Genomic DNA, 27,908 nt, shown 5'->3' on the forward strand with positions numbered 1-27,908 from the left:
TTACCCACCTATTTGTAAGCCTCTATTTGAGATAGGAAAACAAGATCTAGCTCTTAGTCCCACCACTTAATGTTTGACTGACTGATGAGGAATTACCTCATGTCTGATTCTGAACTCCTGTACGAAATTTACTTTGTTTAATTGATCAGTCCTTCACTTGTGTCACTCATATTGAGCAAAATTTTTAATACCCCAATGGCTCATTTGGCTCAACAATTACCATCTGTGCCTTCTTGATAGTATATTATTATTATTATTATTATTACAATCAAAATAGTGCTAAACCCCCATTGATGGTATGACACGTAATGCAGCGTTCACTTGAGAACGAGATTTATAAGGCTTGATAAAGCTCAACTACAAATGAAATGTCTACAATATAGGTAAGGACTTGCTCTCCATTGTCTTTATACCCACTTGTTAGTCTGTTGCCCCAATCACCATGGGATCTCATTCTTGCTAAATCCCTAGTAAAGAGCTTATTCTTGACTACATCCCAGAGTCTTCTGTATGGTACGGCATTTCCTCATGTTTTTCTACTTCATGTTGGAAGACCTAGCTCATCCATACTTGATAAATCATTACTCTCAGTTCAGACATAAGTCTGGATGCACTTATTAGGTCTTTTACACGTTTCACTTGGTGAGGGTTCCACACCAGTGGTGTATACGTAAGTACTAGCACATATGAGATGAAGCACTTTTTAAAGTTTTGGTCTAGTTTCTTAATTGTAACTTACATTTATGCAAATGTATGCATGTGCATAAGTGTGCATGCACACATGTATGCATGCATAATATTAAAGGTGTTTTAAGTTCGTGAACATTTGTGTGTACACGTGTGTGCAAGGGTGTCAACGCACATTATCATAAATTTCGAAGTATGCTAGAATATAAAATGTTGAGCAAATAATACTACTACAATAATAATAATAATAATACCAAAATAACCTGCACATAGGAGACAAACTTATGATAACATTTCAGTCTAACTTGGACCAAATAATAATAATAATAATAATAATTAAAATAATAATGAGAGAACAGAAGATCTTATTCAAGAATGCTCTTACAAACTTGGGATTTTATGAGAAACCAAACTATGCATCATTTATATATAATCAGTTTTTATAAATTTCTGAGGGACGGAGAGACAGATAGACTGGACTGAAATATTCTCTGAATTCTTTAGTGGAAACAGATTACTTTCGTATGAGAGAATCATAGCTTACTTAATTCACAATCATTACATCTCTCGTATTACAAAGTTTACACCTCTCATCATAATTTGAGTTGCAAAAATATATCTTAGCAATGCTTACTGGCATAGCAATGGATGAGGAAGAAATTAAAATTTTGGTATACCAATCAGAAACCTTTAAAATCAAACTAGTAACATGGTGAATCGCACCATAGAGAATTTCATGGAAATACATAATCCTATTCCCTAAGTCTGCTGAAAGAGCATACGACTGGTTGATTAGTCAAGCAATAATTAATGTCTGCACAACACTCCTCCATTACATTTCCTAAGGCTTATCCAGTATGGTTCAGAGGTCGAGTAATCGTGTTGGGCAAGCTCATAACTTGAAGAAGGGCTTGAAGCTCTCTAGGAAGCCAAGTTGTAACAAGCCTCAGTTTCTGCACTTGAATTAGGCACAATGTCTTGAGGCTTGGCTCTGTAAAATAAAATAAGTGAATAACTACATGAATTTTTACTTTTGCAAACATCAGGTAATTTATAAAAAAAAAAAAAACTAATCAGTTATATTTTAATTTAAAATTATAGTGAAGATAAATAATATATATTTTAACCTTTTTCACTCTCCAGATCCCCCAAATTAACCCTTTCACTCTCCAGATCCCCTATATTAACACTCCAGATCCCCCATATTAACACTCCAGATCCCCCATATTAACACTCCAGATCCCCCATATTAACACTCCAGATCCCCCATATTAACACTCCAGATCCCCCATATTAACACTCCAGATCCCCCATATTAACACTCTCCAGATTCCCCCCCCTCCCCAAAATTAACTTTCACTTAAAAAATTCTTCTGAAATGGGAAAGAAAATTTTTCTGAGGACGACACCACAAAAACAAAACTTGATGAAAAACTCACGAGATTACACAGGCACAAAGTTAGCAATCTTGGCAAAATTTAGGCACTGGTGATTTCACCCACCGAGTTCTATTTTAGACAACTCCATTTTTCCAAATGACCAAATTCTTAGTTATTTTGCTAGTATGCTGTCCATTACGATTTTGCGAGTCATGCTTTCCATTCTATTGATTGAGTATGAGAACTACCCATTCAATTATTTCAAGTATCCTATAAAGTGGCCAGAATTCAGTAATTTGACTAATTTCTCACAAAATTTAAAATATGTAATACCAATTTAAAAATAGTGTTCATTATAAACAATATAGACATTTCAAGCACTGAAACATTTCCACTGTTCATTAGTCATTTCCAGGTTTCTCCTGTATTACACTTGCTTTCCATTTTTAATTCTTATTCACACAAAAATAGATTTACTCAACTTCTCGGACAATAAAATATAACCAGGAAAGATTGTCTATAGCTTACAGTCTCCCAATAATGGAATCACATAAAAACTCATAAAATAGACTGGGAGCTGTAGAGGGCCTTACCCATCCTCTGGAATATCGGCAAAAATTAAATTTCTGTTACTTCTAGTTCTGAAACCAATCAAAATCATCACTATTTCAGTACTGTCTTCCATTCTATCAAATGATACCAAGAAACAGCCAATAAACTCATAAAAATCATCTGAGAAAACACTTCAAAGTGGCTATTTTAAACCATGAACATGGTCAGTTTTAGCACATGTACAGTGTGGAGCAGGATTTTTTATTCTGTGCACACTCACTGCATACACCCATTTTCTCATATCTAAGCCAAAATTAACAGCTACAACTTATCCGAGTGAGCTCATGACAAACTGTCAGGGACCCTGGCCTCTATGACAATTCCCTGTGACAGCCACTGAGTGTGTTAAATTGATAAAATATAGTTAACAGTACAAGTAAAACATCCCAATATCTCATGTTAAAATTCTTTTCATACAAATTTAAATGCATATCTTGCCCAAAAATCTACAGATATATTTTTGTGGTACAGGTTGGCCATCACTAATCCAGCAATCGATAATCCAGTTCCATCAGTAATCTGGCCCTAATTTCTGCTAACAATTTCAAATTCCCGGGGTCGCCACACCAACCTGCTGCTACTGTTTGGTGGCGCTACTTGCTGTAAAAGTCATTCCAATTTCTTTTTTTCCATTTATTGATACAACCTGCTCACTTTTAGCCTTAACTGGTTCCAACAAATAAAAGAAATGCTTCTCGTTGTGTAAAGCACATACAGTGGAACCTCAAATTTCGAACTTAATCCATTCCAGGAGCTAGTTCTAAATTCAAAAAGTCTGAAATTCGAAGCAATATTTCCCATAAGAAATAATGGAAATACAATTAATCAGTTTCAGAAACCCCAAAAAACATTTTTTTTATTTTTATTATCACACTGGCCGACTCCCACCAAGGCAGGGTGGCCCGAAAAAGAAAAACTTTCACCATCATTCACTCCATCACCGTCTTACCAGAAGGGTGCTTTACACTACAGTTTTTAAACTGCAACATTAACACCCCTCCTTCAGAGTGCAGGCACTGTACTTCCCATCTCCAGGACTCAAGTCCGGCCTGCCGGTTTCCCTGAACCCCTTCATAAATGTTACTTTGCTCACACTCCAACAGCACGTCAAGTATTAAAAACCACTTGTCTCCATTCACTCCTATCAAACACGCTCACGCATGCCTGCTGGAAGTCCAAGCCCCTCGCACACAAAACCTCCTTTACCCCCTCCCTCCAACCTTTCCTAGGCCGACCCCTACCCCGCCTTCCTTCCACTACAGACTGATACACTCTTGAAGTCATTCTGTTTCGCTCCATTCTCTCTACATGTCCGAACCACCTCAACAACCCTTCATCCCTCTGGACGACAGTTTTGGTAATCCCGCACCTCCTCCTAACTTCCAAACTACGAATTCTCTGCATTATATTCACACCACACATTGCCCTCAGACATGACATCTCCACTGCCTCCAGCCTTCTTCTCGCTGCAACATTCATCACCCATGCTTCACACCCATATAAGAGCGTTGGTAAAACTATACTCTCATACATTCCCCTCCAAGGACAAAGTTCTTTGTCTCCACAGACTCCTAAGTGCACCACTCACCCTTTTCCCCTCATCAATTCTATGATTCACCTCATCTTTCATAGACCCATCCGCTGACACGTCAACTCCCAAATATCTGAATACATTCACCTCCTCCATACTCTCTCCCTCCAATCTGATATCAAATCTTTCATCACCTAATTTTTTTGTTATCCTCATAACCTTACTCTTTCCTGTATTCACTTTTAATTTTCTTCTTTTGCACACCCTACCAAATTCATCCACCAATCTCTGCAACTTCTCTTCAGAATCTCCCAAGAGCACAGTGTCATCAGCAAAGAGCAACTGTGGCAACTCCCACTTTATGTTTGATTCTTTATCTTTTAACAACACGCCTCTTGCCAAGACCCTCGCATTTACTTCTCTTACAACCCCATCTATAAATATATTAAACAACCACGGTGACATCACACATCCTTGTCTAAGGCCTACTATTACTGGGAAATAATTTCCCTCTTTCCTACATACTCTAACTTGAGCCTCACTATCCTCGTAAAAACTCTTCACTGCTTTCAGTAACCTACCTCCTACACCATACACCTGCAACATCTGCCACATTGCCCCCCTATCCACCCTGTCATATGCCTTTTCCAAATCCATAAATGCCACAAAGACCTCTTTAGCCTTATCTAAATACTGTTCACTTATATGTTTCACTGTAAACACCTGGTCCACACACCCCCTACCTTTCCTAAAGCCTCCTTGTTCATCTGCTATCCTATTCTCCGTCTTACTCTTAATTCTTTCAATAATAACTACCATACACTTTACCAGGTATACTCAACAGACTTATCCCCCTATAATTTTTGCACTCTCTTTTGTCCCCTTTGCCTTTATACAAAGGAACTATGCATGCTCTCTGCCAATCCCTAGGTACCTTACCCTCTTCCATGCATTTATTAAATAATTGCACCAACCACTCCAAAACTATATCCCCACCTGCTTTTAACATTTCTATCTTTATCCCATCAATCCCGGCTGCCTTACCCCCTTTCATTTTACCTACTGCCTCACGAACTTCCCCCACACTCACAACTGGCTCTTCCTCACTCCTACAAGATGCTATTCTTCCTTGCCCTATACACGAAATCACAGCTTCCCTATCTTCATCAACATTTAACAATTCCTCAAAATATTCCCTCCATCTTCCCAATACCTCTAACTCTCCATTTAATAACTCTCCTCTCCTATTTTTAACTGACAAATCCATTTGTTCTCTAGGCTTTCTTAACTTGTTAATCTCACTCCAAAACTTTTTCTTATTTTCAACAAAATTTGTTGATAACATCTCACCCACTCTCTCATTTGCTCTCTTTTTACATTGCTTCACCACTCTCTTAACCTCTCTCTTTTTCTCCATATACTCTTCCCTCCTTGCATCACTTCTACTTTGTAAAAACTTCTCATATGCTAACTTTTTCTCCCTTACTACTCTTTACATCATTCCACCAATCGCTCCTCTTCCCTCCCGCACCCACTTTCCTGTAACCACAAACTTCTGCTGAACACCAACACTACATTTTTAAACCTACCCCATACCTCTTCGACCCCATTGCCTATGCTCTCATTAGCCCATCTATCCTCCAATAGCTGTTTATATCTTACCCTAACAGCCTCCTCTTTTAGTTTATAAACCCTCACCTCTCTTCCCTGATGCTTCTATTCTCCTTGTATTCCATCTATCTTTTACTCTCAGTGTAGCTACAACTAGAAAGTGATCTGACATATCTGTGGCCCCTCTATAAACATGTACATCCTGAAGTCTACTCAACAGTCTTTTATCTACCAATACATAATCCAACAAACTACATCTGGAGATCAATTCCCAAGTGAATATTTAAGAAATATATAATACAAATAAGAAATTTATATACATTTAATAGTACTTCAGTTACTTACCAAAGTCAAGCACATGTAGATCATTATGGTCTTTAAGATGCCGATCAGTTTGTTCTTCTAATGCACCTTCTTCCTGGGTTGTAACTTCTTCATAATTGTCCTTTGGACTGAAAAAAAATTCAATATGGATTTAAGAAGTATTATTATTTAATAAATGTATGGAAGAGGGTAAGGTACCTAGAGATTGGCAGAGAGCATGCATAGTTCCTTAATATAAAGGCAAAGGGGACAAAAGAGTGCAAAAATTATAGGAGGATAAGTCTGTTGAGTATGCCTGGTAAAGTGTATGGTAAAGTTATTATTGAAAGAATTAAGAGTAAGACTGAGAATAGGATAGCAGATGAACAAGGAGGCTTTAGAAAAGGTATGGGGTGTGTGGACCAGGTGTTTACAGTGAAAGATAAGTGAACAGTATTTAGATAAGGCTAAAGAGGTTTTTGTGGCATTTATGGATTTGGAAAAGGCATATTACAGGGTGGATAGGGGGGGCAATGTGGCAGATGTTGCAGATGTATGGTATAGGAGGAAGGTTACTTAAAGCAGTGAGGAGTTTTTACGAGGATAGTGAGGCTCAAGTTAGAGTATGTAGGAAAGAGGGAGATTATTTCCCAGTAAAAGTAGGCCTTAGACAAGGATGTGTGATGTCACTGTGGTTGTTCAATATAATTATAGATGGGGTTGCAAGAGAAGTAAATGCGAGGGTCTTGGCAAGAGGTGTGGAGTTAAAAGATAAAGAATCACACAAAGTGGGAGTTGTCATAGTTGCTCTTTGATGATGACACTGCTCTTGGGTGATTCTGAAGAGAAGTTGCAGAGGCTGGTGGATGAATTTGGTAGGGTATGTAAAAGAAGAAAATTGAAAGTGAATACAGGAAAGAGTAAGGTTATGAGGAAAACAAAAAGATAAGGTGATGAAAGATTGGAGGGAGAGAGTATGGAGGAGGTGAATGTATTTAGACATTTGGGAGTGGACGTGTCAGCGGATGGGTCTATGAAAGATGAGGTGAATCGTAGAATTGATGAGGGGAAAAGGGCGAGCGGTGCACTTAGGAGTCTGTGGAGAAAGAACTTTGTCCTTGGAAGCAAAGAGGGGAATGTATAAGAGTATAGTTTTACCAACGCTCCTGTATGGGTGTGAAGCATGGGTGATGAATGTTGCAGCGAGGAGAAGGCTGGAGGCAGTGGAGATGTCATGTCTGAGGGCAATGTGTGGTGTGAACATATTATTATTATTATTATAATAAAAAAGAAGCGCTAAGCCACAAGGGCTATACAGCGCTGCAGGGTAGGGAAGGAAGCGAGGGTATTGGATGGCAGAAGGGAAGAGGGATGATCAGTAGGTTACAGAAAACAGCGGGGCAGGGGATAGTACGGGGGTAGAGGGTAGCAAGAGATTGAAGTAGAAAGGGCTGAAGGTATCAGAATTTGTGAAGTCAGCTGTTGTCAAAAAGTCAATGAGAGAGTCCGGATGAAAGGTGGGTCCATCAGCGAGAAGGGAAGGTAAAGAGAGAGCAGTGGAGCGAAGACGACGACGGAGGTAAATTCTGCGTGCTCGTTGATAAAGTGGGCAGTCCAACAGAATGTGGCTGACTGGGCAGTCCAACAGAATGTGGCTGACTGGGCAGTCCAACAGAATGTGGCTGACTGATAATGGAGCTTGGCAATTCTCACAGAGAGGGGCAGGGCGCCTCTCCATGAGATATCCATGAGTAAGACTAGTATGGCCAATGCGAAGACGGGAGAGAGTAGTCTCCCAACCTCGACACTGGTGATAAGAAGACTGCCAGTAACCTATACTTGGTTTAATAGATTGAAGTTTGTTGCCGAGCATAGTAGACCAACGGTGTTGCCAACGGGTGTGAAGGTGGGAAGATATTGCAGCAAAATAGTCCGTAAATGGAATACCTCTATATGAAACTGGTAGGTCACGTACTGCTGACCGCGCAGCAGTGTCTGCCTGTTCATTGCCCTGTATGTCAACATGACCAGGGACCCAACAAAAAACAATATCTTTATGCTTGGTAAAGATGCGGCGTAGCCAAATTTGGATACGGAGGACTAAGGGGTGAGGTGTATCAAATTTCTGTATAGCCTGTAAAGCACTAAGGGAGTCTGAGACAACCACAAATGATGACAGGCATAGATGCAATACGGATAAGTGCTGCAAGGATGGCATACAATTCAGCAGTAAAAATACTAGCCGAAGATAGTAAATGCCCTCGTACAACGCTGTCCGGAAACACTGCTGCGAATCCTACGCTGTCAGAATGAGAATGAGAGTGAAAGTGGTCAAGAAAAAGAGCGGGAAGCGACTGTAGACAGTTGGGTTTTCGAGCAAGGGAGAGAGAAAGAACAGACTCCAACAGCTGGAACTTCCCAGGTGGGTAGGGAAAAGTGAGATGCTACATGAACATAGAAAGGTGGTAATTGAAGAGAAGGCAAGAGCGAATGAAGGCGAAGAGAGAAGGGATGGAGTAAACAGGGGCGGCGAACAAATAAAGAATGTCTACTAATATCAGTGACCATTCTATAAATGGAAGGATTGCGGAGATCATGAGAGCGTACATAGTAGCGAAGGCAATGGGCATCACGGCGATCGGATAAGGATGGAACGTTCGCTTCTGCATAGAGGCTCTCGACAGGGGAAGAGCGAAAAGCACCAAGGCATAAACCTAATCCTTGGTGATGAATGGGGTTAAGGCTAGAGAGAGTAGCAGGAGATGCCGCTGAATAGATCTGGTCACCATAATCAAGTTTCGATAAAATAAGGGTGGAATGTAGGCGAAGGAGGGTTCGACGATCAGCTCCCCATGAAAGATGAGCAAGGGTTTTAAAATCAAGAAGTCTCTGTGGTTCTATTGTACCGGTACCTGCCCCATGCAGCGCATTTCAAACGTACTGCACGAGCACAAGCAGGAGACCACAAGGCACGAATTTCTGAGAATGCCTGCCCGAAGTTTGGGGTATAGAATGAGAAGCTGCGGTTAAAACGGAGGACGAGAAGAGGTGTAAAAGCTCATCAATAGAGGACGAAGAAGGAACCTCTCTAAAAACAGTTAGGTGTGAGTAAAGGTTCCAATTTGGATGATCAAATTGCCAGCGTGGGATGCGAAGAGGTGGTGAATATGAAGGGGAAGTAAGAATGATTGGGAAATGATCGCTGTCATGTAAGTCCGGGAGAACAGACCAAGTGAAGTCTAATGCGGCGGAGGAAGAGCAGACAGAGATCGATGCAAGAGAGTGTGATGTAGACAGCCTGTACTGTCAGAGCACACAGCCTAGCCGTCTGCTCTGACTAGTTCATATTTCGCGGCATTCAGTGCTGCCCTCTGTAGGCCTACCTAGGTCGGTGGGAAGCACAGACCACCCTCCCTCACTCCTCGACCGACCGACGTGATAATCACAGGTGCTCCCCCTCCACGGACTGGCTTGCGGTCACTCCCTCACACTGCCCGTTGTGTACTCACTCCTACCCAATTAAAGCCAATCTAGTCCACGGCCGTATCATTGCTACCTACGCTACCTTCATCGGCACTAAACCGCTGTTCAGCAGTAAGAACAGCAATAACAGTGAGTCCGAGGATCAAAATGGGTGCGAGTACCTGTATTTAAAACATGGAGGGGGTGGGTGGCAAGCAAAGCCTCTAACTGAATGCCACGGGAATCACAGTGAGACCCCCCCCCAGAGGAAGTGGTGGGCATTAAAATCACCAAGTAACAGAATCGGTGGCGGTAATGACGAAACAAGGCAGGCAATATCCGGAATAGATAATGCCCGAGAAGGAGAGAGAGATAAAGAACAGAGCGTATACCACCTATGCAAGTGGATACGGGCTGCTGTGTAATGCAGCGAAGTACGAACAAATAGCTGATGGTACGGAATATCAGTGCGTAGAAGAAGGGCACTTTCATTAAAGGTCCCATCAGGAAAAGGATCTGAAGAATACAATAAATTATAGCCTGAGATGGGAGAGATAACAGCAGAGTGTAATTTTGGTTCCTGTAAGCAAACACCAACAGGGGAAAACTGGGAGAGTAACATCTGAAGCTCACCCCGATTACCCCTGAGGCCGCGTATATTCCACTGTAAATAGGCCATGAATAGCAATGATAAAGATACCTGAAATCCGCAGGTAAGGGTTCCTACGGACTAGAGGGGTTAGAAAAGTCCACATGCGGAGGCAGTGGAAAACGTTCAAGCAATGAAGGAAAGGTGTGCTGTGAAGAAAGGAGTTGCGCAGATGGAGCAGAGGAGAGAGAAGGAGCGGAGGGTGGATCAGTGTCCATTGATGGTTTGGTCTCTGCAATATATTCAGAGATTGCTTCAAGTGTTTCAGAATTCAGAGACGTCGTATGGGAGACAATATTGGAAATGGTAGGGGGAGGATGAGTAAAGATTGGAACTGTATTGGACTCTACCAAGGTAGGGGGGGGCGAAAGGGTGGAGGGAACTGGAGAAGCGTGGAAGGGGACAGAAGAGGCAGAAACCTGGGAGGTGGCAGAAGAAGAAACTTGGGAGGGAACAGGGGAGGAAGGTACAGTACGAGGAGGAGGGTGAACCTCTACACTTGTAACAGAGCCAGTGAGAGGGGGAGAACCAGGTACAGAGACAGGGAAGGTAAAATGAGGTGGTGGAAGATGGGTAGGTGTTAACGGACCTTTTTTTGACTTTTGAGAAGTAGAGGGACGATTGGGAGGAGGTGTCATACGAGATCTCGTCGCTACTGAGGCTTGCGAGAGAACACGAAGAAGCGAGATCAGACTGAGGCGTTGAAGTAGGGACGTCTGAGCCAAGGACAGCAAAAGAATTAGATACAGGAGTGACTATGGGAGAGGTAACCACAGAGGTTGGTGCAGAAGATGGGGCACCAGAAGTGGGGGGACGTTTTGAAACACGGGAATAAGAAACACGAGGTAGTCTCCCTTGGAGGCGGAGATGAGAAACTGCCATGGCATAAGGGAGACCTTCTGCCTCTTTGAGGTAACGGATTTCCCGCTCATTTAAGTAGACTTGACAATGGCGAGAGTACGAAGGGTGAGCCTCATGACAATTAAGGCAAGACGGAGGTCGATTGCAAGACGTATTAGAATGGTCATCGGCACCACAGACTGGGCATTCGGCGATAGATCTGCAATATTTCGCTGGATGGCCAAATCGCCAGCAATTTCTACACTGTTGCGGTGTAGGGATCACCTTTCGAACTTGTAACCGATGTCCTGCTACATAAACTGAGGATGGGAGTTCACGGCTGTCAAAAGTTAAATAGAGCCATATTGCTAGGGTATCGTCTCCGCCCACGGGCAGGAAGAACGTAAGTGTCTACCTTGAGGATTGGGAGATCTTGGAGTTCCAGCTGTTCAAGAATGTCAGTGCCACATGTCTGGAAATTTTGTTGAACTATGATATGGGGCAGAATGACGGTACCACTACAAGAATTGAGGGAATGATGTTTTTCAATAGTGACAGGAACAGTATCGATATGGGAAAGACGAGAAAGCTCACGAGCCTGGGTAGCATTCTGTATGGTGATGATGCACGTACAGCTCTTAAGAGCATGAAAAGAAATATCTTTACCAACATGGCGTAGGAGTGCCTTGCCAATACTGTGGTCAGAAAGATAGGCAGTAGAGGAAGTCTGTCGTAAAGTGAAGAATTTAGTCCATTGTGCAGTCTGAAACTGAGCGTGGAAAGGTAGTGAAGGACGTGTCGATCTTTTCTGAGAAGAACGAGAAGGTGGAGAAGTATCATCAGCAGGTAATTGCCGTTGGCGTTTAGGCATGGGACCAGAGTTGGTCCGACGTTGAACGGGTCGGCAATTCGAAAATTGCCGCACCATAGAGGGAGAGGCTGGAAGCATAGTCAGAGGAGAGCGAAGGTCAGATAAATCGAAGGAGTCAGTCAAGGCCTCGGTACCTAAACGGGTGAGGAAACAGCACCGGCAAGAGGTACAGAGGCATGAGGAGTGTCCGAAGAGTGGTCCAAAGACGAGGCGGGGTCAGAATGGGGTGCGGTATCAAGAAGGGGCCTGGGGGTAGAAGGGGCCTGGGGGTAGCAGGTTCATGGACTAGGGCTGTCATGGTTAGGTTACTTCTTTCTTTTTGTTTTTAAGAAAAAAAAGAAAAGAAAAAAATAAAAAAAAGAATAAAAAAAAGAATAAAAAAAAGAATAAAAAAAGGGGGGACCGGGGAGGCATAGTTCCTAGGAGGAATGAAAGGGCCAGAAATCTCCCTCCGCGCCCAAGAGGACCTCAGCACCGCAAGTAGCGCAGATGCAGCATGGAACCCGTGCCATACCCTACCCATCATGCCAGTAAACCAGCAATCCGGGATAGCAACCTCACATCTGCCGAGCTACCTCGGTGGACAAAAGAGAGGGCGGCCGGAAATCCGCCACAAAGCATACCTCCTTCGGCCACCACCCCCGGAATCCGAAAGGTGGCTTCCAGAGATACACCAGTCGCCCGAGAGACACCCAAAGCCACCCTCCGGGATACCGGAGAGGGATCGGGACATCCCCAGGCAATCCAGATTCCACGGCAAACTACGCCACCACCAAGAACCTCAACGGAATGGGATGGACCCCGGTACCCTTTCCCCTACCTAGGAACTAGCGTGCCTGTGGGGAAAAAATAAAAAAAAAAGACCCAAAGGCCAAAAAGGAAGGGCAAAAGGGAGGGGGGGGGGAGGAGGAGGAGGAAAGGAAAAAGGGGAGGATGGAATAGGGAACGGGGGATTGGGGGGTAATTAGGTTCGGTCTGAGGAAGGAGACGGACAGGTCTAATTCCTCAGACCAAGAGCCTCTTCACCACGCCAAGGAGCCCCCCTTGAAGAGGGGTGTGAATATAATGCAGAGAATTCGTAGTTTGGAAGTTAGGAGGAGGTGCGGGATTGCCAAAACTGTTGTCCAGAGGGCTGAGGAAGGGTTGTTGAGGTGGTTCGGACATGTAGAGAGAATGGAGCGAAACAGAATGACTTCAAGAGTGTATCAGTCTGTAGTGGAAGGAAGGCAGGGTAGGGGGTCGGCCTAGGAAAGGTTGGAGGGAGGGGGTAAAGGAGGTTTTGTGTGCGAGGGGCTTGGACTTCCAGCAGGCATGCGTGAGCGTGTTTGATAGGAATGAATGGAGACAAATGCTTTTTAATACTTGACGTGCTGTTGAAGTGCGAGTAAAGTAACATTTATGAAGGGATTCAGGGAAACCGGCAGACCAGCCTCGAGTCCTGGAGTTGGGAAGTACAGTGCCTGCACTCTGAAGGAGGGGGTGTTACTGTTGCAGTTTAAAAACTGTAGTGTAAAGCACCCTTCTGGCAAGACAGTGATGGAGTGAATGATGGTGAAAGTTTTTCTTTTTCGGGCCACCCTGCCTTGGTGGGAATTGACAAGCGTGTTAAAATAATTAATAATAAAAGTTTAACACAATGTATACCAGTATAAATAACCCCCAGCCAATGAAAGTGGGAAATCAAGTAGTGATCAGTGTTACTGCAATAATTTCTTCAAAAGTTGTGCCTCGTTATCCAGATCTTGTGTGCACTGTTCCCTCCGAGAAGTTTGGTTTCTTGATGGGGGCAACCTTATGCAGATTACAACATATACAGTGGACCCTTGGCTAACAAATGCATCGCATAACGTTAAATCCGCCCAACAAAACATTTTAGCATAAAAATTTTGGCCTAGCTAACGATAAACTTGCCCAACGTAATTCGTCCCGAACCTGTCCGTCCAGCCTGAGCGCCTCAGCTGCCCTGCCGTCAGTTTACAAGCCAGGGTAGCCGGTTTCATGCATACATTTGATACATTTTGTATTATTCCATTGTTTATAGTGTTTGTAACTGCTAAGTAAGCCACCATGGGCCCAAAGAAAGCTTCTAGTGCCAACCCTGTGGTAAAAAGGGTGAGAAATACTATCGTACCACGGTCACCTGTTGCTTCACCACCATCAGCCGTACTACTCGAAGATGTGGAGAGACTGTTGTTGGTGTGGCTCAACGAGAAATAATTAACCCCAGAGGGTTAGCCGCCCAGGATAACTCAAAGTCAGCGAGTCATCAAGGACTGTCTAGCTTATTTCCATTGGGGGTCCTTAATCTTGTTCCCCAGGATGTGACCCACATCAGTCGACTAACACCCAGGTGAACAGGAAAAAATGCCTGGAACTAATGCTCACATTGGTGAATTTATGGCCAGCAAAGGTTGGTTCGAGAAATTTAAGAATCGTATTGGCATACACAGTGTGATGAAGCATGGCAAAGCTGAAAAATTCCAACCCCAACAAGTGTTTAATTGTGATTAAACAGGCCTGTTCTGGAAGAAAATGCCAAACAGGACCTACATTACTCAGGAGGAAAAGGCACTCCCAGGACAAGCCTATGAAAGACAGGCTAACTTTCTTGTTTTGTTGTAATGCTAGTGAGGATTGCAAAGTGAAGCCTTTACTTGTGTCACTCTGAAAATACACCTACCATCCGACTTACGACCAAGTTCGATTCCGAGAAACCGGTCGTAAGTCGAAATGGTCGTAAGTCGAACTTTACTACTGAATATCAACAAAACATTTTTGTAATGACTATTTTATTGTTTTATTTTGGTATTTCACATTTTACTTTACTTTTTATGCTGTTAGTACTGTATTTTATACTGTAAGGTTTAGGATAAACACTTTGTACAACACAAATAGTCGTTTATTTCCCAGAAATTTGGCATAAAAAACACGGTCATAAGTCGAGTGGTCGTAAGTCAAGCAGGTCGTAAGTCGGATGGTAGATGTACCAGTGTTCAAGGAAAACAGTGTCATCACTCATTAATACTTTTCAATAAAGGTAAGTGTCATTTTAACATTTATTTATATAGTTATTATACATGTCTCGTTTTCTTTGTAGGGAAATGTATATCTCGTGAAAAAAAAAATTTTTTTTAATACTTTTGGCTGTCTGAAACTGATTAATTGGATTTCCATTATTTCTTATGGGGAAAATTAATTCAGCTAACGATAATTTCATCTAACGATGAGCTCTCAGGAACAGATTAATATCGTTAGCCGAGTCCACTGTAATCATAACTAAGCATTAAACCCTCAAGGGTCATACAGCACTGAACCTTATAGAGCATCTTTCCAATAATGTTAATTTGAGAAATAGCTAGCAAAAGCAAGAAAAAGGAATGTAGAGTATAAAAAAAAAAATTATTATATATATAATCACACTGGCCGATTCCCACCAAGGCAGGGTGGCCCGAAAAAGAAAAACTTTCACCATCATTCACTCCATCACTGTCTTGCCAGAAGGGTGCTTTACACTACAGTTTTTAAACTGCAACATTAACACCCCTCCTTCAGAGTGCAGGCACTGTACTTCCCATCTCCAGGACTCAAGTCCGGCCTGCCGGTTTCCCTGAACCCCTTCATAAATGTTACTTTGTTCACACTCCAACAGCACGTCAAGTATTAAAAACCATTTGTCTCCATTCACTTCTATCAAACACGCTCATGCATACCTGCTGGAAGTCCAAGCCCCTCGCACACAAAACCTCCTTTACCCCCTCTCTCCAACCTTTCCTAGGCCGACCCCTACCCCGCCTTCCTTCCACTACAGACTGATACACTCTTGAAGTCATTCTGTTTCGCTCCATTCTCTCTACATGTCCGAACCACCTCAACAACCCTTCCTCAGCCCTCTGGACAACAGTTTTGGTAATCCCGCACCTCCTCCTAACTTCCAAACTACGAATTCTCTGCATTATATTCACACCACACATTGCCCTCAGACATGACATATATAATATATATATATATATAATATATAATTATATATATATAATTATATATATATAATTATATATATATAATAATATATATAAATATATATAAATATATAAATATATATATATATATATATATATATATATATATATATATATATATATATATATATATATATATATATATATATATATATATATATATATAATTATATATATAATTATATATGTATAAAATAATAATATACATGTACTTGATTGGAATTATTACTCTGTGTAGCTGAAAATCCATGGGAATTGTTAAGCACAAAGAGTGGTGGAGATTTGATACTGGATCCAACCCCTCTGGTAAATACTAGTACTATTACTGCTAATACCAATAATAATTGTCACTTGTGTCTTAATTACCAACTTATTGGTATTGCATACTGTTATCATATTCATCATAATTATCAGAGGTGAATGAATTGAGGTTGCATATTATATACAGTGAAGGGATCTAATCAATTTCAACCACTGTAGTCAGAACTGTGCCTAAGGTATCTCCAAGGTGAGAAATGATAATGAAAAATGCTATACTTACCTAGTACCGCCAAACAGGAACATTTTTGAGTTCACTACACAACAGGATTGTCTTCGTCTTGGACATGGACCTTTACCAAGAGGCGTAACTTCTTCCCAATGACTTGTCACTTGGGACAGAAAAATAGCTAGATTAATATATGGGTATGATGAGTAAAACTAATTACATACATTGTAAGAACACAGTTAACTACAAACTAAATTATATTTCAATGTTACAATAAATAATATACAATACATTTATCCCCCAAAATCAAATTTAAATGAATTTGTTTTCCACAATCTATATATTTTTGCCTTTATTTCCTATTGTATGTGAAACAGGACAAATTACAAAGCAATCAACACCCAACTCAAAGCTATTTACATGCAGAGTTGGGACAAGGATTAATTTTTTGCACAATGCTTAATGGACATGTTGATTTATCATGTAAGACCTTAGTTCCCTTCTAAAAAAAAAATTCTGCTGTATATGATTCAAAATAATTTTCTTTGGCCCATTCATTTAAATCATGCATGTTGTTTACCTTGAAGGCAAACATACATTCTCCTTTTAGTAACAGTGGTATAAATCACTCACCAGGATTAAATCTATGCAAGTCATTAAAATGGCATTTTTCTCTGCTATTGAAACCACCAAATATGTAGATCTGCCCTCTGTACACAACTGAAATATGAACGTTCATTATTAAATACAGTTAAGAAAGCAACAATTCCTTTGTTTCATTACCTGAAGATGTACCCCCTCCGCACGGTAAACAATGAAATAGTTATGCAAATTCTTGATACTATTAAAATAATGGGGAAGCACTACACTCGTAGGCCTGGTACAGTGCCTGGGGAATGGGAGGTAATCAGGTTTGTTCCAGGAGTGGAATAGTAGCTCTAATTCCTCGAGTCAAGAGCCCTTCACCAGAAATCAAGAAAGGTCCTGAAAGGTGCAAATTCTTCAATATGCTATGCAAATTATGTTAATTTATTGTAAATAAAGTTAAAGTTACACTAGGTTATGTCAGTCTTGTTGCCAAAAACTTGCATATCAAAAGTTGCACAACTGTTTCACAGTTTTCCTTGAAGGCAAGTCTTCGGGTAATTCCTTTATTTTCAGGGTTTATCTTTAAGAGCTAACCTATTACTGCTTCAAAGCACTTTTTTGGTAGGAACAGTGAAGGCAGCCTGGTTAATGACTGATCCGAGGAGTTGGAGATAAACCCACTGATGCTCACTTTGAAGTAGAATTTGGGAGGTAAAGCTTTAGGGTACTAAACTCAATCAACCAGATCACTTCTTATGTTCTACTGTTAAGAAAAAGCTTGTACATACACACCTGAAATTTATAAAAAAGGAAAAACTGTTGGTTAACAGCAGTGAACTATTCCCATAATTGAAATCTACATACATTAACTATGTTGTGCTTTCAGGAGGACATTTAAATCCAGTAGATTTTGCAATTCTAGATGACTGATACTGACTCATGATGATCATTAACCCTTTCAGGGTCCAGAGGCCAAATTTCAAAGTGTGCACCAGGGTCCAAGACCTTTCAAAAAAAAAATTATTTTTTCTTATGAAATGGTAGAGAATCTTTTTCTGAAGGTAATAAAACAAAAAGTACGAAATTTGATGGAAAATTGACGAAATCATGCTCTCGCGAATTTTGATGTGTCAGCGATATTTATGAACTGGCGATTTTGCCGACTTTGACTCCCATTTTAGGCCAATTACATTATTCCAGTCGACCAAATTCTTAGCTATTTCACTAGTATTACTTCTATTCTATTGACTGAGCACAAGAAATCACCAAGTCAACTGTTTCAACTACAAAATAAAGTGATTGGAAATTGGTAATTTGGCCAATTTAACACAAAGTTCAAAATATTCCAATTTCAAAATAGGGTACAGAATAAACAATGTAGGTATTCCTGGCACTAAACTGACATTTCCTCTGTTCATTAGTTATGTTTTGAGGCTTTACAAATGAATTCCATTTTGATTTTTTATTCACATAATTTTTATTCAAACCAAAAAATAGAAGATTTACTGTTATGCAATACTGTAATAATTGTATAAATATCACCACATTTGTGAAGGTATATTAGACCCACCAGCTGGCGTGTATTAGACGTATGAGGTAGTTTGTTTACTCTTGAACATCGGCAAAAATTTAACATTTCCACTACTTTGAGCTCGGTTTCAAGCCATTTCCATTGCTAAAACCAATCAAAATCATCTGTTTCTGTAATGTGTCTTCCATTCTATCAATTGAGACCAAGAAATAGCAAATACAACTATAAAAAAAACATACGAAAAACACTGCAAAGTCGCTGTTTTAATCGAAAATCACACTTTTCTCATTATACACTGTGCTGCAGGATTTGTTTTATGTGGTGCACACATACCACAGATGCATTCTCTCATATCTAGGCCCAAATTTACCACTCACAGCTTATCAGAGCTGAGCTCATGGCGTAGATCTACGGTTTGGACCCCGAATGTAAAGCCGTAGATCTATGGCACGGACCCTGAAAGGGTTAATAAAAATTAAAATTAAAAATTAAAATGAATTAAAATTAAATATACAAATAACAATAATAATAAACATACTAACTATCCATGCAAGCTCTTTGCCAACATATCTTAAAAACTTGCAACTGCATGCTCTAACAAGACCAAATACTGAAAATAAATTTAAATTAATTCTTAATGTACTCACAAGCAGAATGAGATCTTCGACCAATTGGAATGCAACCTGAGCAAGGCACAATACTCCAACGACTTGCAGCTGTGTCCAAGGCATAAAGATCTGAGCCATATTCCTCATGCTCTGGAGAATCATACCATCCACTAGCTACCTCTCTTCCACCCCATACATACATAACTCCATCAACTCCTGTAGCTGTGTGGAAGTCTCGATATACCGGAGCCTGACCCTGAATTAAAACAAGCATTAAATGCACAAGGTGTAATATACAGGCAACAAACAATGTTCAAAAAAATATGATCAAAATATGTTTCAAATTACGGTGCCTCACACTTATGGTTATGACACTTTAGAACCAATTTATGTCTCGCAAATACTGATCTGCAGTTATAAACATAGTAAATATTCAAAAATTCTTCTTAATAGTTTCCTCAGCTTTTTTTCCAACAAATGAATATATACCAAATATACATACTGTAATTGGTGTATATTCATTTTATGAATGCGTTGGGAGTTCTTATTTGTTTGGTAGAGACTGATAAATAACTTTTATTCAATCATGATTTAAAAATAAATTACAATCGTTATTTTTCCTTGGTATTTTTTCCATATACTACATCTTGATCTGTTCCACAATGCTGTACTTTGTCCTTAACTGGCGGATTCTGAAAGATTCCATATCAGATACTTCTGTTATTAAATTCAGGTAAAGCGCTAAATACTGATCTTTTTCAACAGTGAAACCTCTGTTGTCGAATGGACTAGCTGTTGGACAAATCGATTTTTGAACAAAGAATGCAGTCCTGGTTTTTGTATGTGATCTTGGTTGTCGACCAACAATGCTCAGATCACGTGATCACCAAACAAAGAGTCCACAGTGTGGGTCTCAGTCAGTACAGCAACTAACACGCATGCTGTAAACTTCTCTTGAGCTCTTGCTGTGCATCTTGTGAAGGTGATGAAACTAAAATTATGAAATTTGATGGAAAACTTACCAAATTACACTCTCACAAAGTTAGCAGTCTTGGCATCAGCGATTTCGCCCACTGAGTCAATTCCATTATTCCAGTCGACCTAACTCAGATACTTTGCTAGAACTCCTTTTATTCTATCAACTGAGTACATGATACTGCCCATTTACAAATTTCAACTAATTTGGCCAATTTAACATAAAATTCAAGAAATGCCAAATTCAAAATAGGATCCAGCATTAACAATGCAAACATTCCTGGCACTAGAGTAACATTTTATCTGTTCATTAGTCACGTCCTCTAAGCCCCTCTTATATTACTCTTTCTATTTTGAATTTTTTATTCACACAAAAAATAGATTTACTGTCTTTCAGACTACTACATTATAATAATAATAATAATAATAAAAAAAGTGCTAAGCCACAAGGGCTACACAGACTACTACATAATTGTAATAATTGTATAAATAATGTCAACACGTGTGTGCATATTAGACGTACCATTTGATGTGTACTGGATGAGTGTTGTTTACTCTTGAACATAGGCAAAAATCGAACATTTCTGCTACTTTGAGCTCCATTTCAAATCATTTCTACTTCTGTAATACATCTTCCATTCTATCAAACGAGACAAGAAAATACCATACGAAAATACACAGCAAAGTCAGCATTTTAAATAAAAAATGCAGTCTGACTTTTTTCTCATTATGCACTGCATGCAGCAGGATTTTTTTTTATACTATGCACACTGACCATGTAGACCCATTCTCTCACATGTAGGCCTACCAGCTTTCTCCTGCAAGATTTGAGGTTGCCAGAATTTTGTCATTAGTTCTTCTCTGACAGGTAAGAGGCAGTTAAATTTTCATTTACTGTACAATATTTCAGCTAAATTTTCATTTAGCCCTTAAACTGTCCAAATGTAGATCTACGTTTGCATGTGTAGCGCTCTGACCTTGATTTTCTCCATAAGAAAGCATGTAAAAAAAAAAAAAAAAAGTAGTTCTACGTTCAGAGCACTACACAAGCGAACGTTTATCTATGTTTGGACAGTTTAAGGGTTAGTATTCATTTTTAGTTTCTGTGTGCTGTATAATTTTATACACTTATGTAGTAGTTAGTGCATCATTATTCTTCTTTCAACAAACTGGCCATATCCCACTGAGGAAGGGTGGCCTAAAAAGAAAAAAGTTTCTTTTTAACTTTAGTAATGTATACAGAAGGGATTACTAGCCCCTTGCTCCTGGCATTTTAGTTGCCTCTTACAACACACATGGCTTACGGAGGAAGAATTCTGTTTCACTTCCCCATGGAGGTTAGTACATTATTACATTATTATACTGTCATTTTTGGTATGGAACGGATTAGTTCTATTAACATTATTCTTTATGGGAAAAACTGGTTTGGTTGTCGACCATTTTGATTGTTGAGCTGACATCTGGAACGAATAGAGTTCAACAACCAAGATTCCACCGTATATGATCAGTCAGACTCAATGTTTGGCATCGACTGGGGCACTGTATAGGATACCATTGCTCCTTATTCACACAGCCTATTTGTAACAGAAGCATGGAGATTATTTATCAAGCTCTTCCAAACTACTTATCAAGCTTAACCAAACTGCTTATGAAGCTCTACCAAATTTTGTTTTAATATTTGCCATAAATTTGTCTTATTCACTTTGCAAATAAATGTAAACTATATTTATCAACAACCAAGTGGCAATCCTAGTAGTATATATTTCGTCATATTCACCTTAGGTTTCATTACCATACTATTAATGTCTAATTACAAGTAATGCATGATGGGTAATCAAATATTCTATGGCAACTGATAGTTCAATTGACTGTTCATGGCAACTGACTGTTCATGTTGGATACTGTACATGTGAAAAACTCACTTACAGCAGTCCTGACATAAGCCCACGTCATGGTTCTCAGGTTTAAAGTGTGTACATCTTGAGTATATGATTCCATATATTCAAGATATCCAGAGAAAATATACATATGATCATTGATAATACATGCTGAATGTCCATCTCTGGCTTCAGGAACTGGACCACCAACTGCTGGTACTGACCATAAGTGCAAACCTGTAAAAAATTAGTATTTTAACAAAGCAGGAACACAGGAAGAGCATTGTGGAAATGAATGTAAAGAAAAACACTAAATATTATTATTACAGTATTAAATGTATATCATTACCCATTTTTATATATAATACATTATTAAAATACTGTACTTTTGATATATACGTAATTTTAATGATCACTAACTTGTGTCAAAACAGTAAAGGATATTACAAGCTGTAGTGTCGTTCCGCCCTCCCCAAACATATACTAGATGACCAAAAGCAACAGCAGTATGACCATATCTTTGAAATGGCACTAATTTACGTTCTTGCCGAATTTCAATTGCTTTCCACCTATATGTTACTGTAAAGGAAAAAAAATCTGTTAGTATAATTTTTTATAGTACAGTGGACCCCCGCATAACGATCACCTCCAAATGCGACCAATTATGTAAGTGTATTTATGTAAGTGCGTTTGTACGTGTATGTTTGGGGGTCTGAAATGGACTAATCTACTTCACAATATTCCTTATGGGAAAAAATTCGGTCAGTACTGGCACCTGAACATACTACTGGAATGAAAAAAGTTCGTTAACCGGGGGTCCACTGTACTTCCTTAAACACAGACACAGGAGCTATGACTCAAGCCCCTGTAATCACAATTAGGCAATTACACACAAACTACTATTTGTATATTACATAATACAATATGTTATACATTATGCAAATATCACAAACGTGTTATGTTATACATGAAAATTAGTTCAATACTGTACTCTACCTATGTAGTGTTAAGAAAAATAAATCAGTTATAAAAATACAAAAAATTATTTGCAACTCTTCCTTGAAAGGTCTGAGATGAGGCACTTCAATATAAAATGTATTAATACAGTAGTAGCTTCACTGGTAGTCGACTATTATTATATTCAAAAGAAGTATTATTTGTTTGAATTAAACAAATTCCTATTATAGTGTATTGTAGATCTTTAAAATGCAGAAATAAAAGAAGCTTCCCTGAAAAATTAGACTATGGTACTCCAGTGTAATGTATTTTGTAAGATATTGGTAATCCTTATACAATATGAATTCAAGCCAAACCCTGACACCAATGAATGCCCAAATAAAATTTTTCAGCCATAAAAACAACCCACGATTAACTACACCCAAAGCTAAAATTAGCAAACTGAAAAAGTGAACACTAGAGCTATGGAAAACTTCAATTAATGTATTTAAAATTGCTTTCTTTGATTATTTACCTGTATCTAAAACATGTACATCCATGTTTCGTATGGTTCGATAGTTTTCGCCTGTGCAGTATCCCCCAAAGGAGTATATTTTTTCCCCTACTGGGACAGCAGCGTGATTAACGCGCTGTGGGCCACCTTCCAACTCAACTGTCCACAACATGATGCCTGCAATATTAACAACTATGTACAGATGTAATATTTTAAAACAGTTTAAATACATTACATAGAAATGTTCAAAAAAGGAAATATATATACATTTCCTTTAATCTTGAGGAAAAAATAACAATGTTTCTTATAAAAAAAATAATGGGTCTACTATAAGCTCAAATAAAGCAATCAAGCAAATTTATAACAAAAGAGCCATATAAAGGTAGATGTTCATTTTAGTATGAGGCAATAATGTACCTACTACTGTACCATGAGTCCATAAAATGTACAAAAGGATTTCAACTTGCAAACACTAAGCTGCATACACATACAGTATATACACTTACATACAGGGCACTCAGAAACAAATTAAAATCTTACAAGTTCCAGGTTACAGTATGAACACTGAATATTGTTTTCTGTGCAAAACAACTCTTGTACTAGTACAGGTTTGTACTAGTAAAGATTTTGGACAAGTTCTCTGAGGCATGGCTGACCAATAGGCAACAAAGCGGTTACATAAATTATGAGGAACTGAGAATGAGAACCAGTCAAGTGCTATTTCCCATATATCAGTGTGCAGAATGCTAGTTTTTTTTTTTGCAAATTTACATAAACACAAAAATATCCCAACATATAAATTCCGAGAGTGGATATGAGGGAACTGCAGGACTCAAGACTCATTTTATGGAAAGAGAAATAGTAAATGCAGTTTTGTGTGGATAAATATGTTTCAATTTTGGCGAAAAAATGCAGCACCTACAAACTAAATACTGTCATATAAAATCAAAATTGAAGCAGATGTAAAAGACTAATTCATAGTCTTTTACACCACTTATCAAAATGTAAGTAACAGAAGTCTCAAGGTTGCATGGTACAGTACCATATTACAACTATCTGTCATTGATGAAGCTTTATTTATATTATGAATATAAAGGTGCTTGAAATATACAGTACAGAGAAAAATGATAAAAGTTAACATCCAACTTGTCAATTAATAAAATTCCTGCACAATTAATTACCCATTAAAAATACACAAAATACTCTATTTTAGTCAGCTATTAAAGCCTATTGCCTTCTTAAGTACCAGTGACATGCAATGAAATTTTAATTTTGGTGAAGTTTTCAGCATCGCCCAACTGTAATGGAATAAGTAACAATCTAATTTAATCATATTAATGTTCTGTAATACAAATTAAAATTAACATTTAAGAGAAACACCAAGCTTACTACAACACATAAGGGGGATTACCAACAGACCCCTGGCAGTCTTCAAGCTGGCACTGGACAAGCACCTAAAGTCAGTTCCTGATCAGCCGGGCTGTGGCTCGTACGTTAGTTTGCGTGCAGCCAGCAGCAACAGCCTGGTTGATCAGGCTCTGATCCACCAGGAGGCCTGGTCACAGACCAGGCCGCGGGGGCGTTGACCCCCGGAACTCTCTCCAGGTAAACTCCAGGTACACTGCTGCAGGCCTACTGGCCCATGTCTGGCAGGTCTTGCTCGCACCCACCCTAACTCGCGTATTTATCTACTCTGTTTTGAAAATTACCCAAGTTTCTGGCTTCAACGACACTACTTTGGTGTGTTCCATACAGTCACAACTCCCTTACTGTGTTATAAGAATTTATCCGAGCCTATTTTAGTGTCATCAGCAAACTTTTTTATATCACTATTTACTCTCTCATCTAGGTCATTAATAAATATTGTGAACAATACTGACCCCAGTGGAACACCAGTGGTAATGGGTTTCCACTTTGATTTCTCCCCATTTATGCAAACTCATTGTCTATCTGTCAACCATGCCCCATTCCAGAAGATAAATTTTTTCCACTTAAATCTTAGTGCTGCTATTTTCTTCTATCTACTGAATAGTACTCTATCAAAGGCCTTACTGAAATCCATATATACATACAACACTGTATTCTTTATCTTGGTCTACTGCTTCAAATACCTTATTAAAAAAAAAAGTTATTAAATTTGTAAGGTAGGAATGCCTCTTCCTATAACCATTCTGCAGTTCACTGATTAAACTATTTTTAAAAGTAGTTTTGAATTACATACCCATTTATTGATTTCATCAGCTTTCCTAAAATTGAAGTTAGGATTATTGGTCTACCTTATATACTTTTTAACATACTATACTAAATAGTTTGTAGGCTAACCCTCTGGGTTAAAAAATACAAATCTTAATCTTATGTTAGGGTATTAAAGTTATACTACATTAGTTCAGGTGTCATGTCTTTAGCAGGTAGCTGTACATTTCAATTTAATAAGGGCACATGCACAGTAGTTTCAAGTACAGAACAAAAGTTTACTAAATGAAAGCTCATTCTGCTAATATGAAAATCACAGATCCAACTTCTACAGACAATAATGTATTATACTAAAAATAACACTATTTTCATAGTTACACATTAAAATGTATATGTAAACATATGGAAATTAGTCATTGTTTATTTCTCTGGGTCATCCTAGGTTAAGTAGTACATATATAGCATGGTTAATTTTTAAATGTGTCAAGGTTTGGTCACATTACAGGCACAAAGATATTAACACAAAGGTAAAAAATGCGAATTATTTCCACTGATATCTACATATTTTACTATTAATATATGCCTATAACTGTTATGTGTTTAATTTAACCACTGTATATATGTACAACAGTCTGTAAAACCATGTGTAATGAACCCCAATAAAACTTATAAATAGAACTGTCCACAAAACTAAGACATTCTTACCCAGGAACCTGAGACATTAACACACATCCTACAGTAGATATTTTATAACAGAATATTGTATTATACCGAGATTTGAGAACCCTACTCTTGTTATTATGATGAATCATAAAACGAGAGAAAAAAAAAGTGGCAGATTAGTTGTGTCAGCCAAACTTCCAAGACCCGCAATGAGGTTCAAATCAATTCAATTAATTCCTTCGACTTGCGTGTCATGACTTTTTTAACAAAAAACCAGGAAATACACAATAAAATTAACGGCACTGTGACTTCCTGATTTAAAGTTGTGTAGTAAATCACACAAGAGAAACACCAACTCTCGCCCCAATGATATTTACCCTTGAAGAAGTCTGTGGAGATATAGTTCACACATAGCCTGCCATTCAAAATAATCCTGCTGTGTACTCTTCCTCAGGCTGCCCAACACGCTGTACATCCATCAAGCAGCTACATGCAACTGGTGCAAAATGTAGGAGTCGCAGATGACGCAACCCTAAGGTGGAGGCTCCCAGGGACACTATTGTGGTGGTGGGGAGCAGCTGCTGCTGCCTCCACTACAGCCTGCCACCCACTGCTCTACGTCCCCGTTACAGGCAGGTAGCCCCACCACTGCTTTTCGTTGCCGTTACAGCCCGCCACCCACTGCTCTGCCTTGCCACTCCAACATGCCACTGCTCTACATCTAAGTTACATTGCTCTACGTCACCTCTACAACCCACTACCCATTGCTGTACGTCGCAACTACCATAGCGCCACCTATTGCTCTATATCGTTACTGCCTGCCACCTATTACTCTATATCGTTACAACCTGCCACCCACTCTATATCGTTACAGCCTGCCACCCATTGTTCTATATTCTTACAGCCTGCCACTCACTATATCATTACGGCCTGCCACCCACTGCTCTGTTACAGCCTGCCACCCACTGTTGTGTTACAGCCTGCCACCCACTGCTCTATGTTTACAGCCTGCCACCCATTGCTCTATATTGTTACAGCCTGCCACCCACTGCTGTATTTCGTTACAGCCTGCCACCCAATGCTTATGTCGTTACATAAGAACATAAGAACGAAGGAACACTGCAGAAGGCCTACTGGCCCATGCGAGGCAGGTCCAAGTCTCCTACCGGCTTAAGCCAATGCACCCAACCTAGTCAGGTCAGGTCACATTGACTTAAGGGAGGAACACGGCAACCGACCTGTTAGCACAAGCTATCAGGTCTAACTCACACCCACCCACATCTACTCATGTATTTATCCAACCTATTTTTAAAGCTACACAACGTACTGGCCTCTATAACGGTACTTGGGAGTTTGTTCCACTCATACACAACTCTATTACCAAACCAGTACTTTCCTATATCCCTCCTGAATCTGAATTTTTCCAACTTAAAACCATTGCTGCGAGTCCTGTCTAGGCTAGATATTTTCAGCACACTATTTACATCCCCTTTATTTATTCCTGTCTTCCACTTATACACCTCAATCATATCCCCCCTAATTCTACGTCTTTCTAGAGAGTGCAGTTTCAGGGCC

General features: G+C 39.5%; 1 protein-coding gene across 1 annotated transcript; it reads right to left on the bottom strand.

Moving 5' to 3' along the window:
• Nucleotides 1-1,035: 1,035 nt before the first annotated feature.
• Nucleotides 1,036-27,097, bottom strand: LOC128702377 (kelch domain-containing protein 3). The gene is made up of 9 exons (XM_070102181.1): nt 26,711-27,097; nt 23,499-23,654; nt 22,448-22,606; nt 22,077-22,264; nt 19,215-19,431; nt 17,082-17,168; nt 16,503-16,611; nt 6,166-6,272; nt 1,036-1,678 (listed from the first exon to the last, which is right to left on the bottom strand). The coding sequence occupies exons 2-9, from the start codon at nt 23,647-23,649 to the stop codon at nt 1,536-1,538; spliced, it is 1,161 nt and encodes a 386-aa protein (XP_069958282.1). The 5' UTR covers nt 23,650-23,654; nt 26,711-27,097; the 3' UTR covers nt 1,036-1,535.
• Between the last annotated feature and the right edge of the window lie 811 nt (nt 27,098-27,908).

This window comes from Cherax quadricarinatus, chromosome 80 (genome assembly GCF_038502225.1).
Source record: "Cherax quadricarinatus isolate ZL_2023a chromosome 80, ASM3850222v1, whole genome shotgun sequence".
Taxonomy (NCBI): domain Eukaryota; kingdom Metazoa; phylum Arthropoda; class Malacostraca; order Decapoda; family Parastacidae; genus Cherax; species Cherax quadricarinatus.

Bases quoted from the DNA above. Each gene is read 5' to 3' on its own strand.
- LOC128702377 (XM_070102181.1), bottom strand. From the start codon at position 23,649: ATGTTGTGGACAGTTGAGTTGGAAGGTGGCCCACAGCGCGTTAATCAC. The intron at 22,265-22,447 runs GTTAGTGATCAT...AATTTTTTACAG, and splicing joins CCTTTACTGTTTTGACACAA to GTTTGCACTTATGGTCAGTA. The intron at 17,169-19,214 runs GTGAGTACATTA...TTCATATTTCAG, and splicing joins TCGAAGATCTCATTCTGCTT to TTGTGTACAGAGGGCAGATC.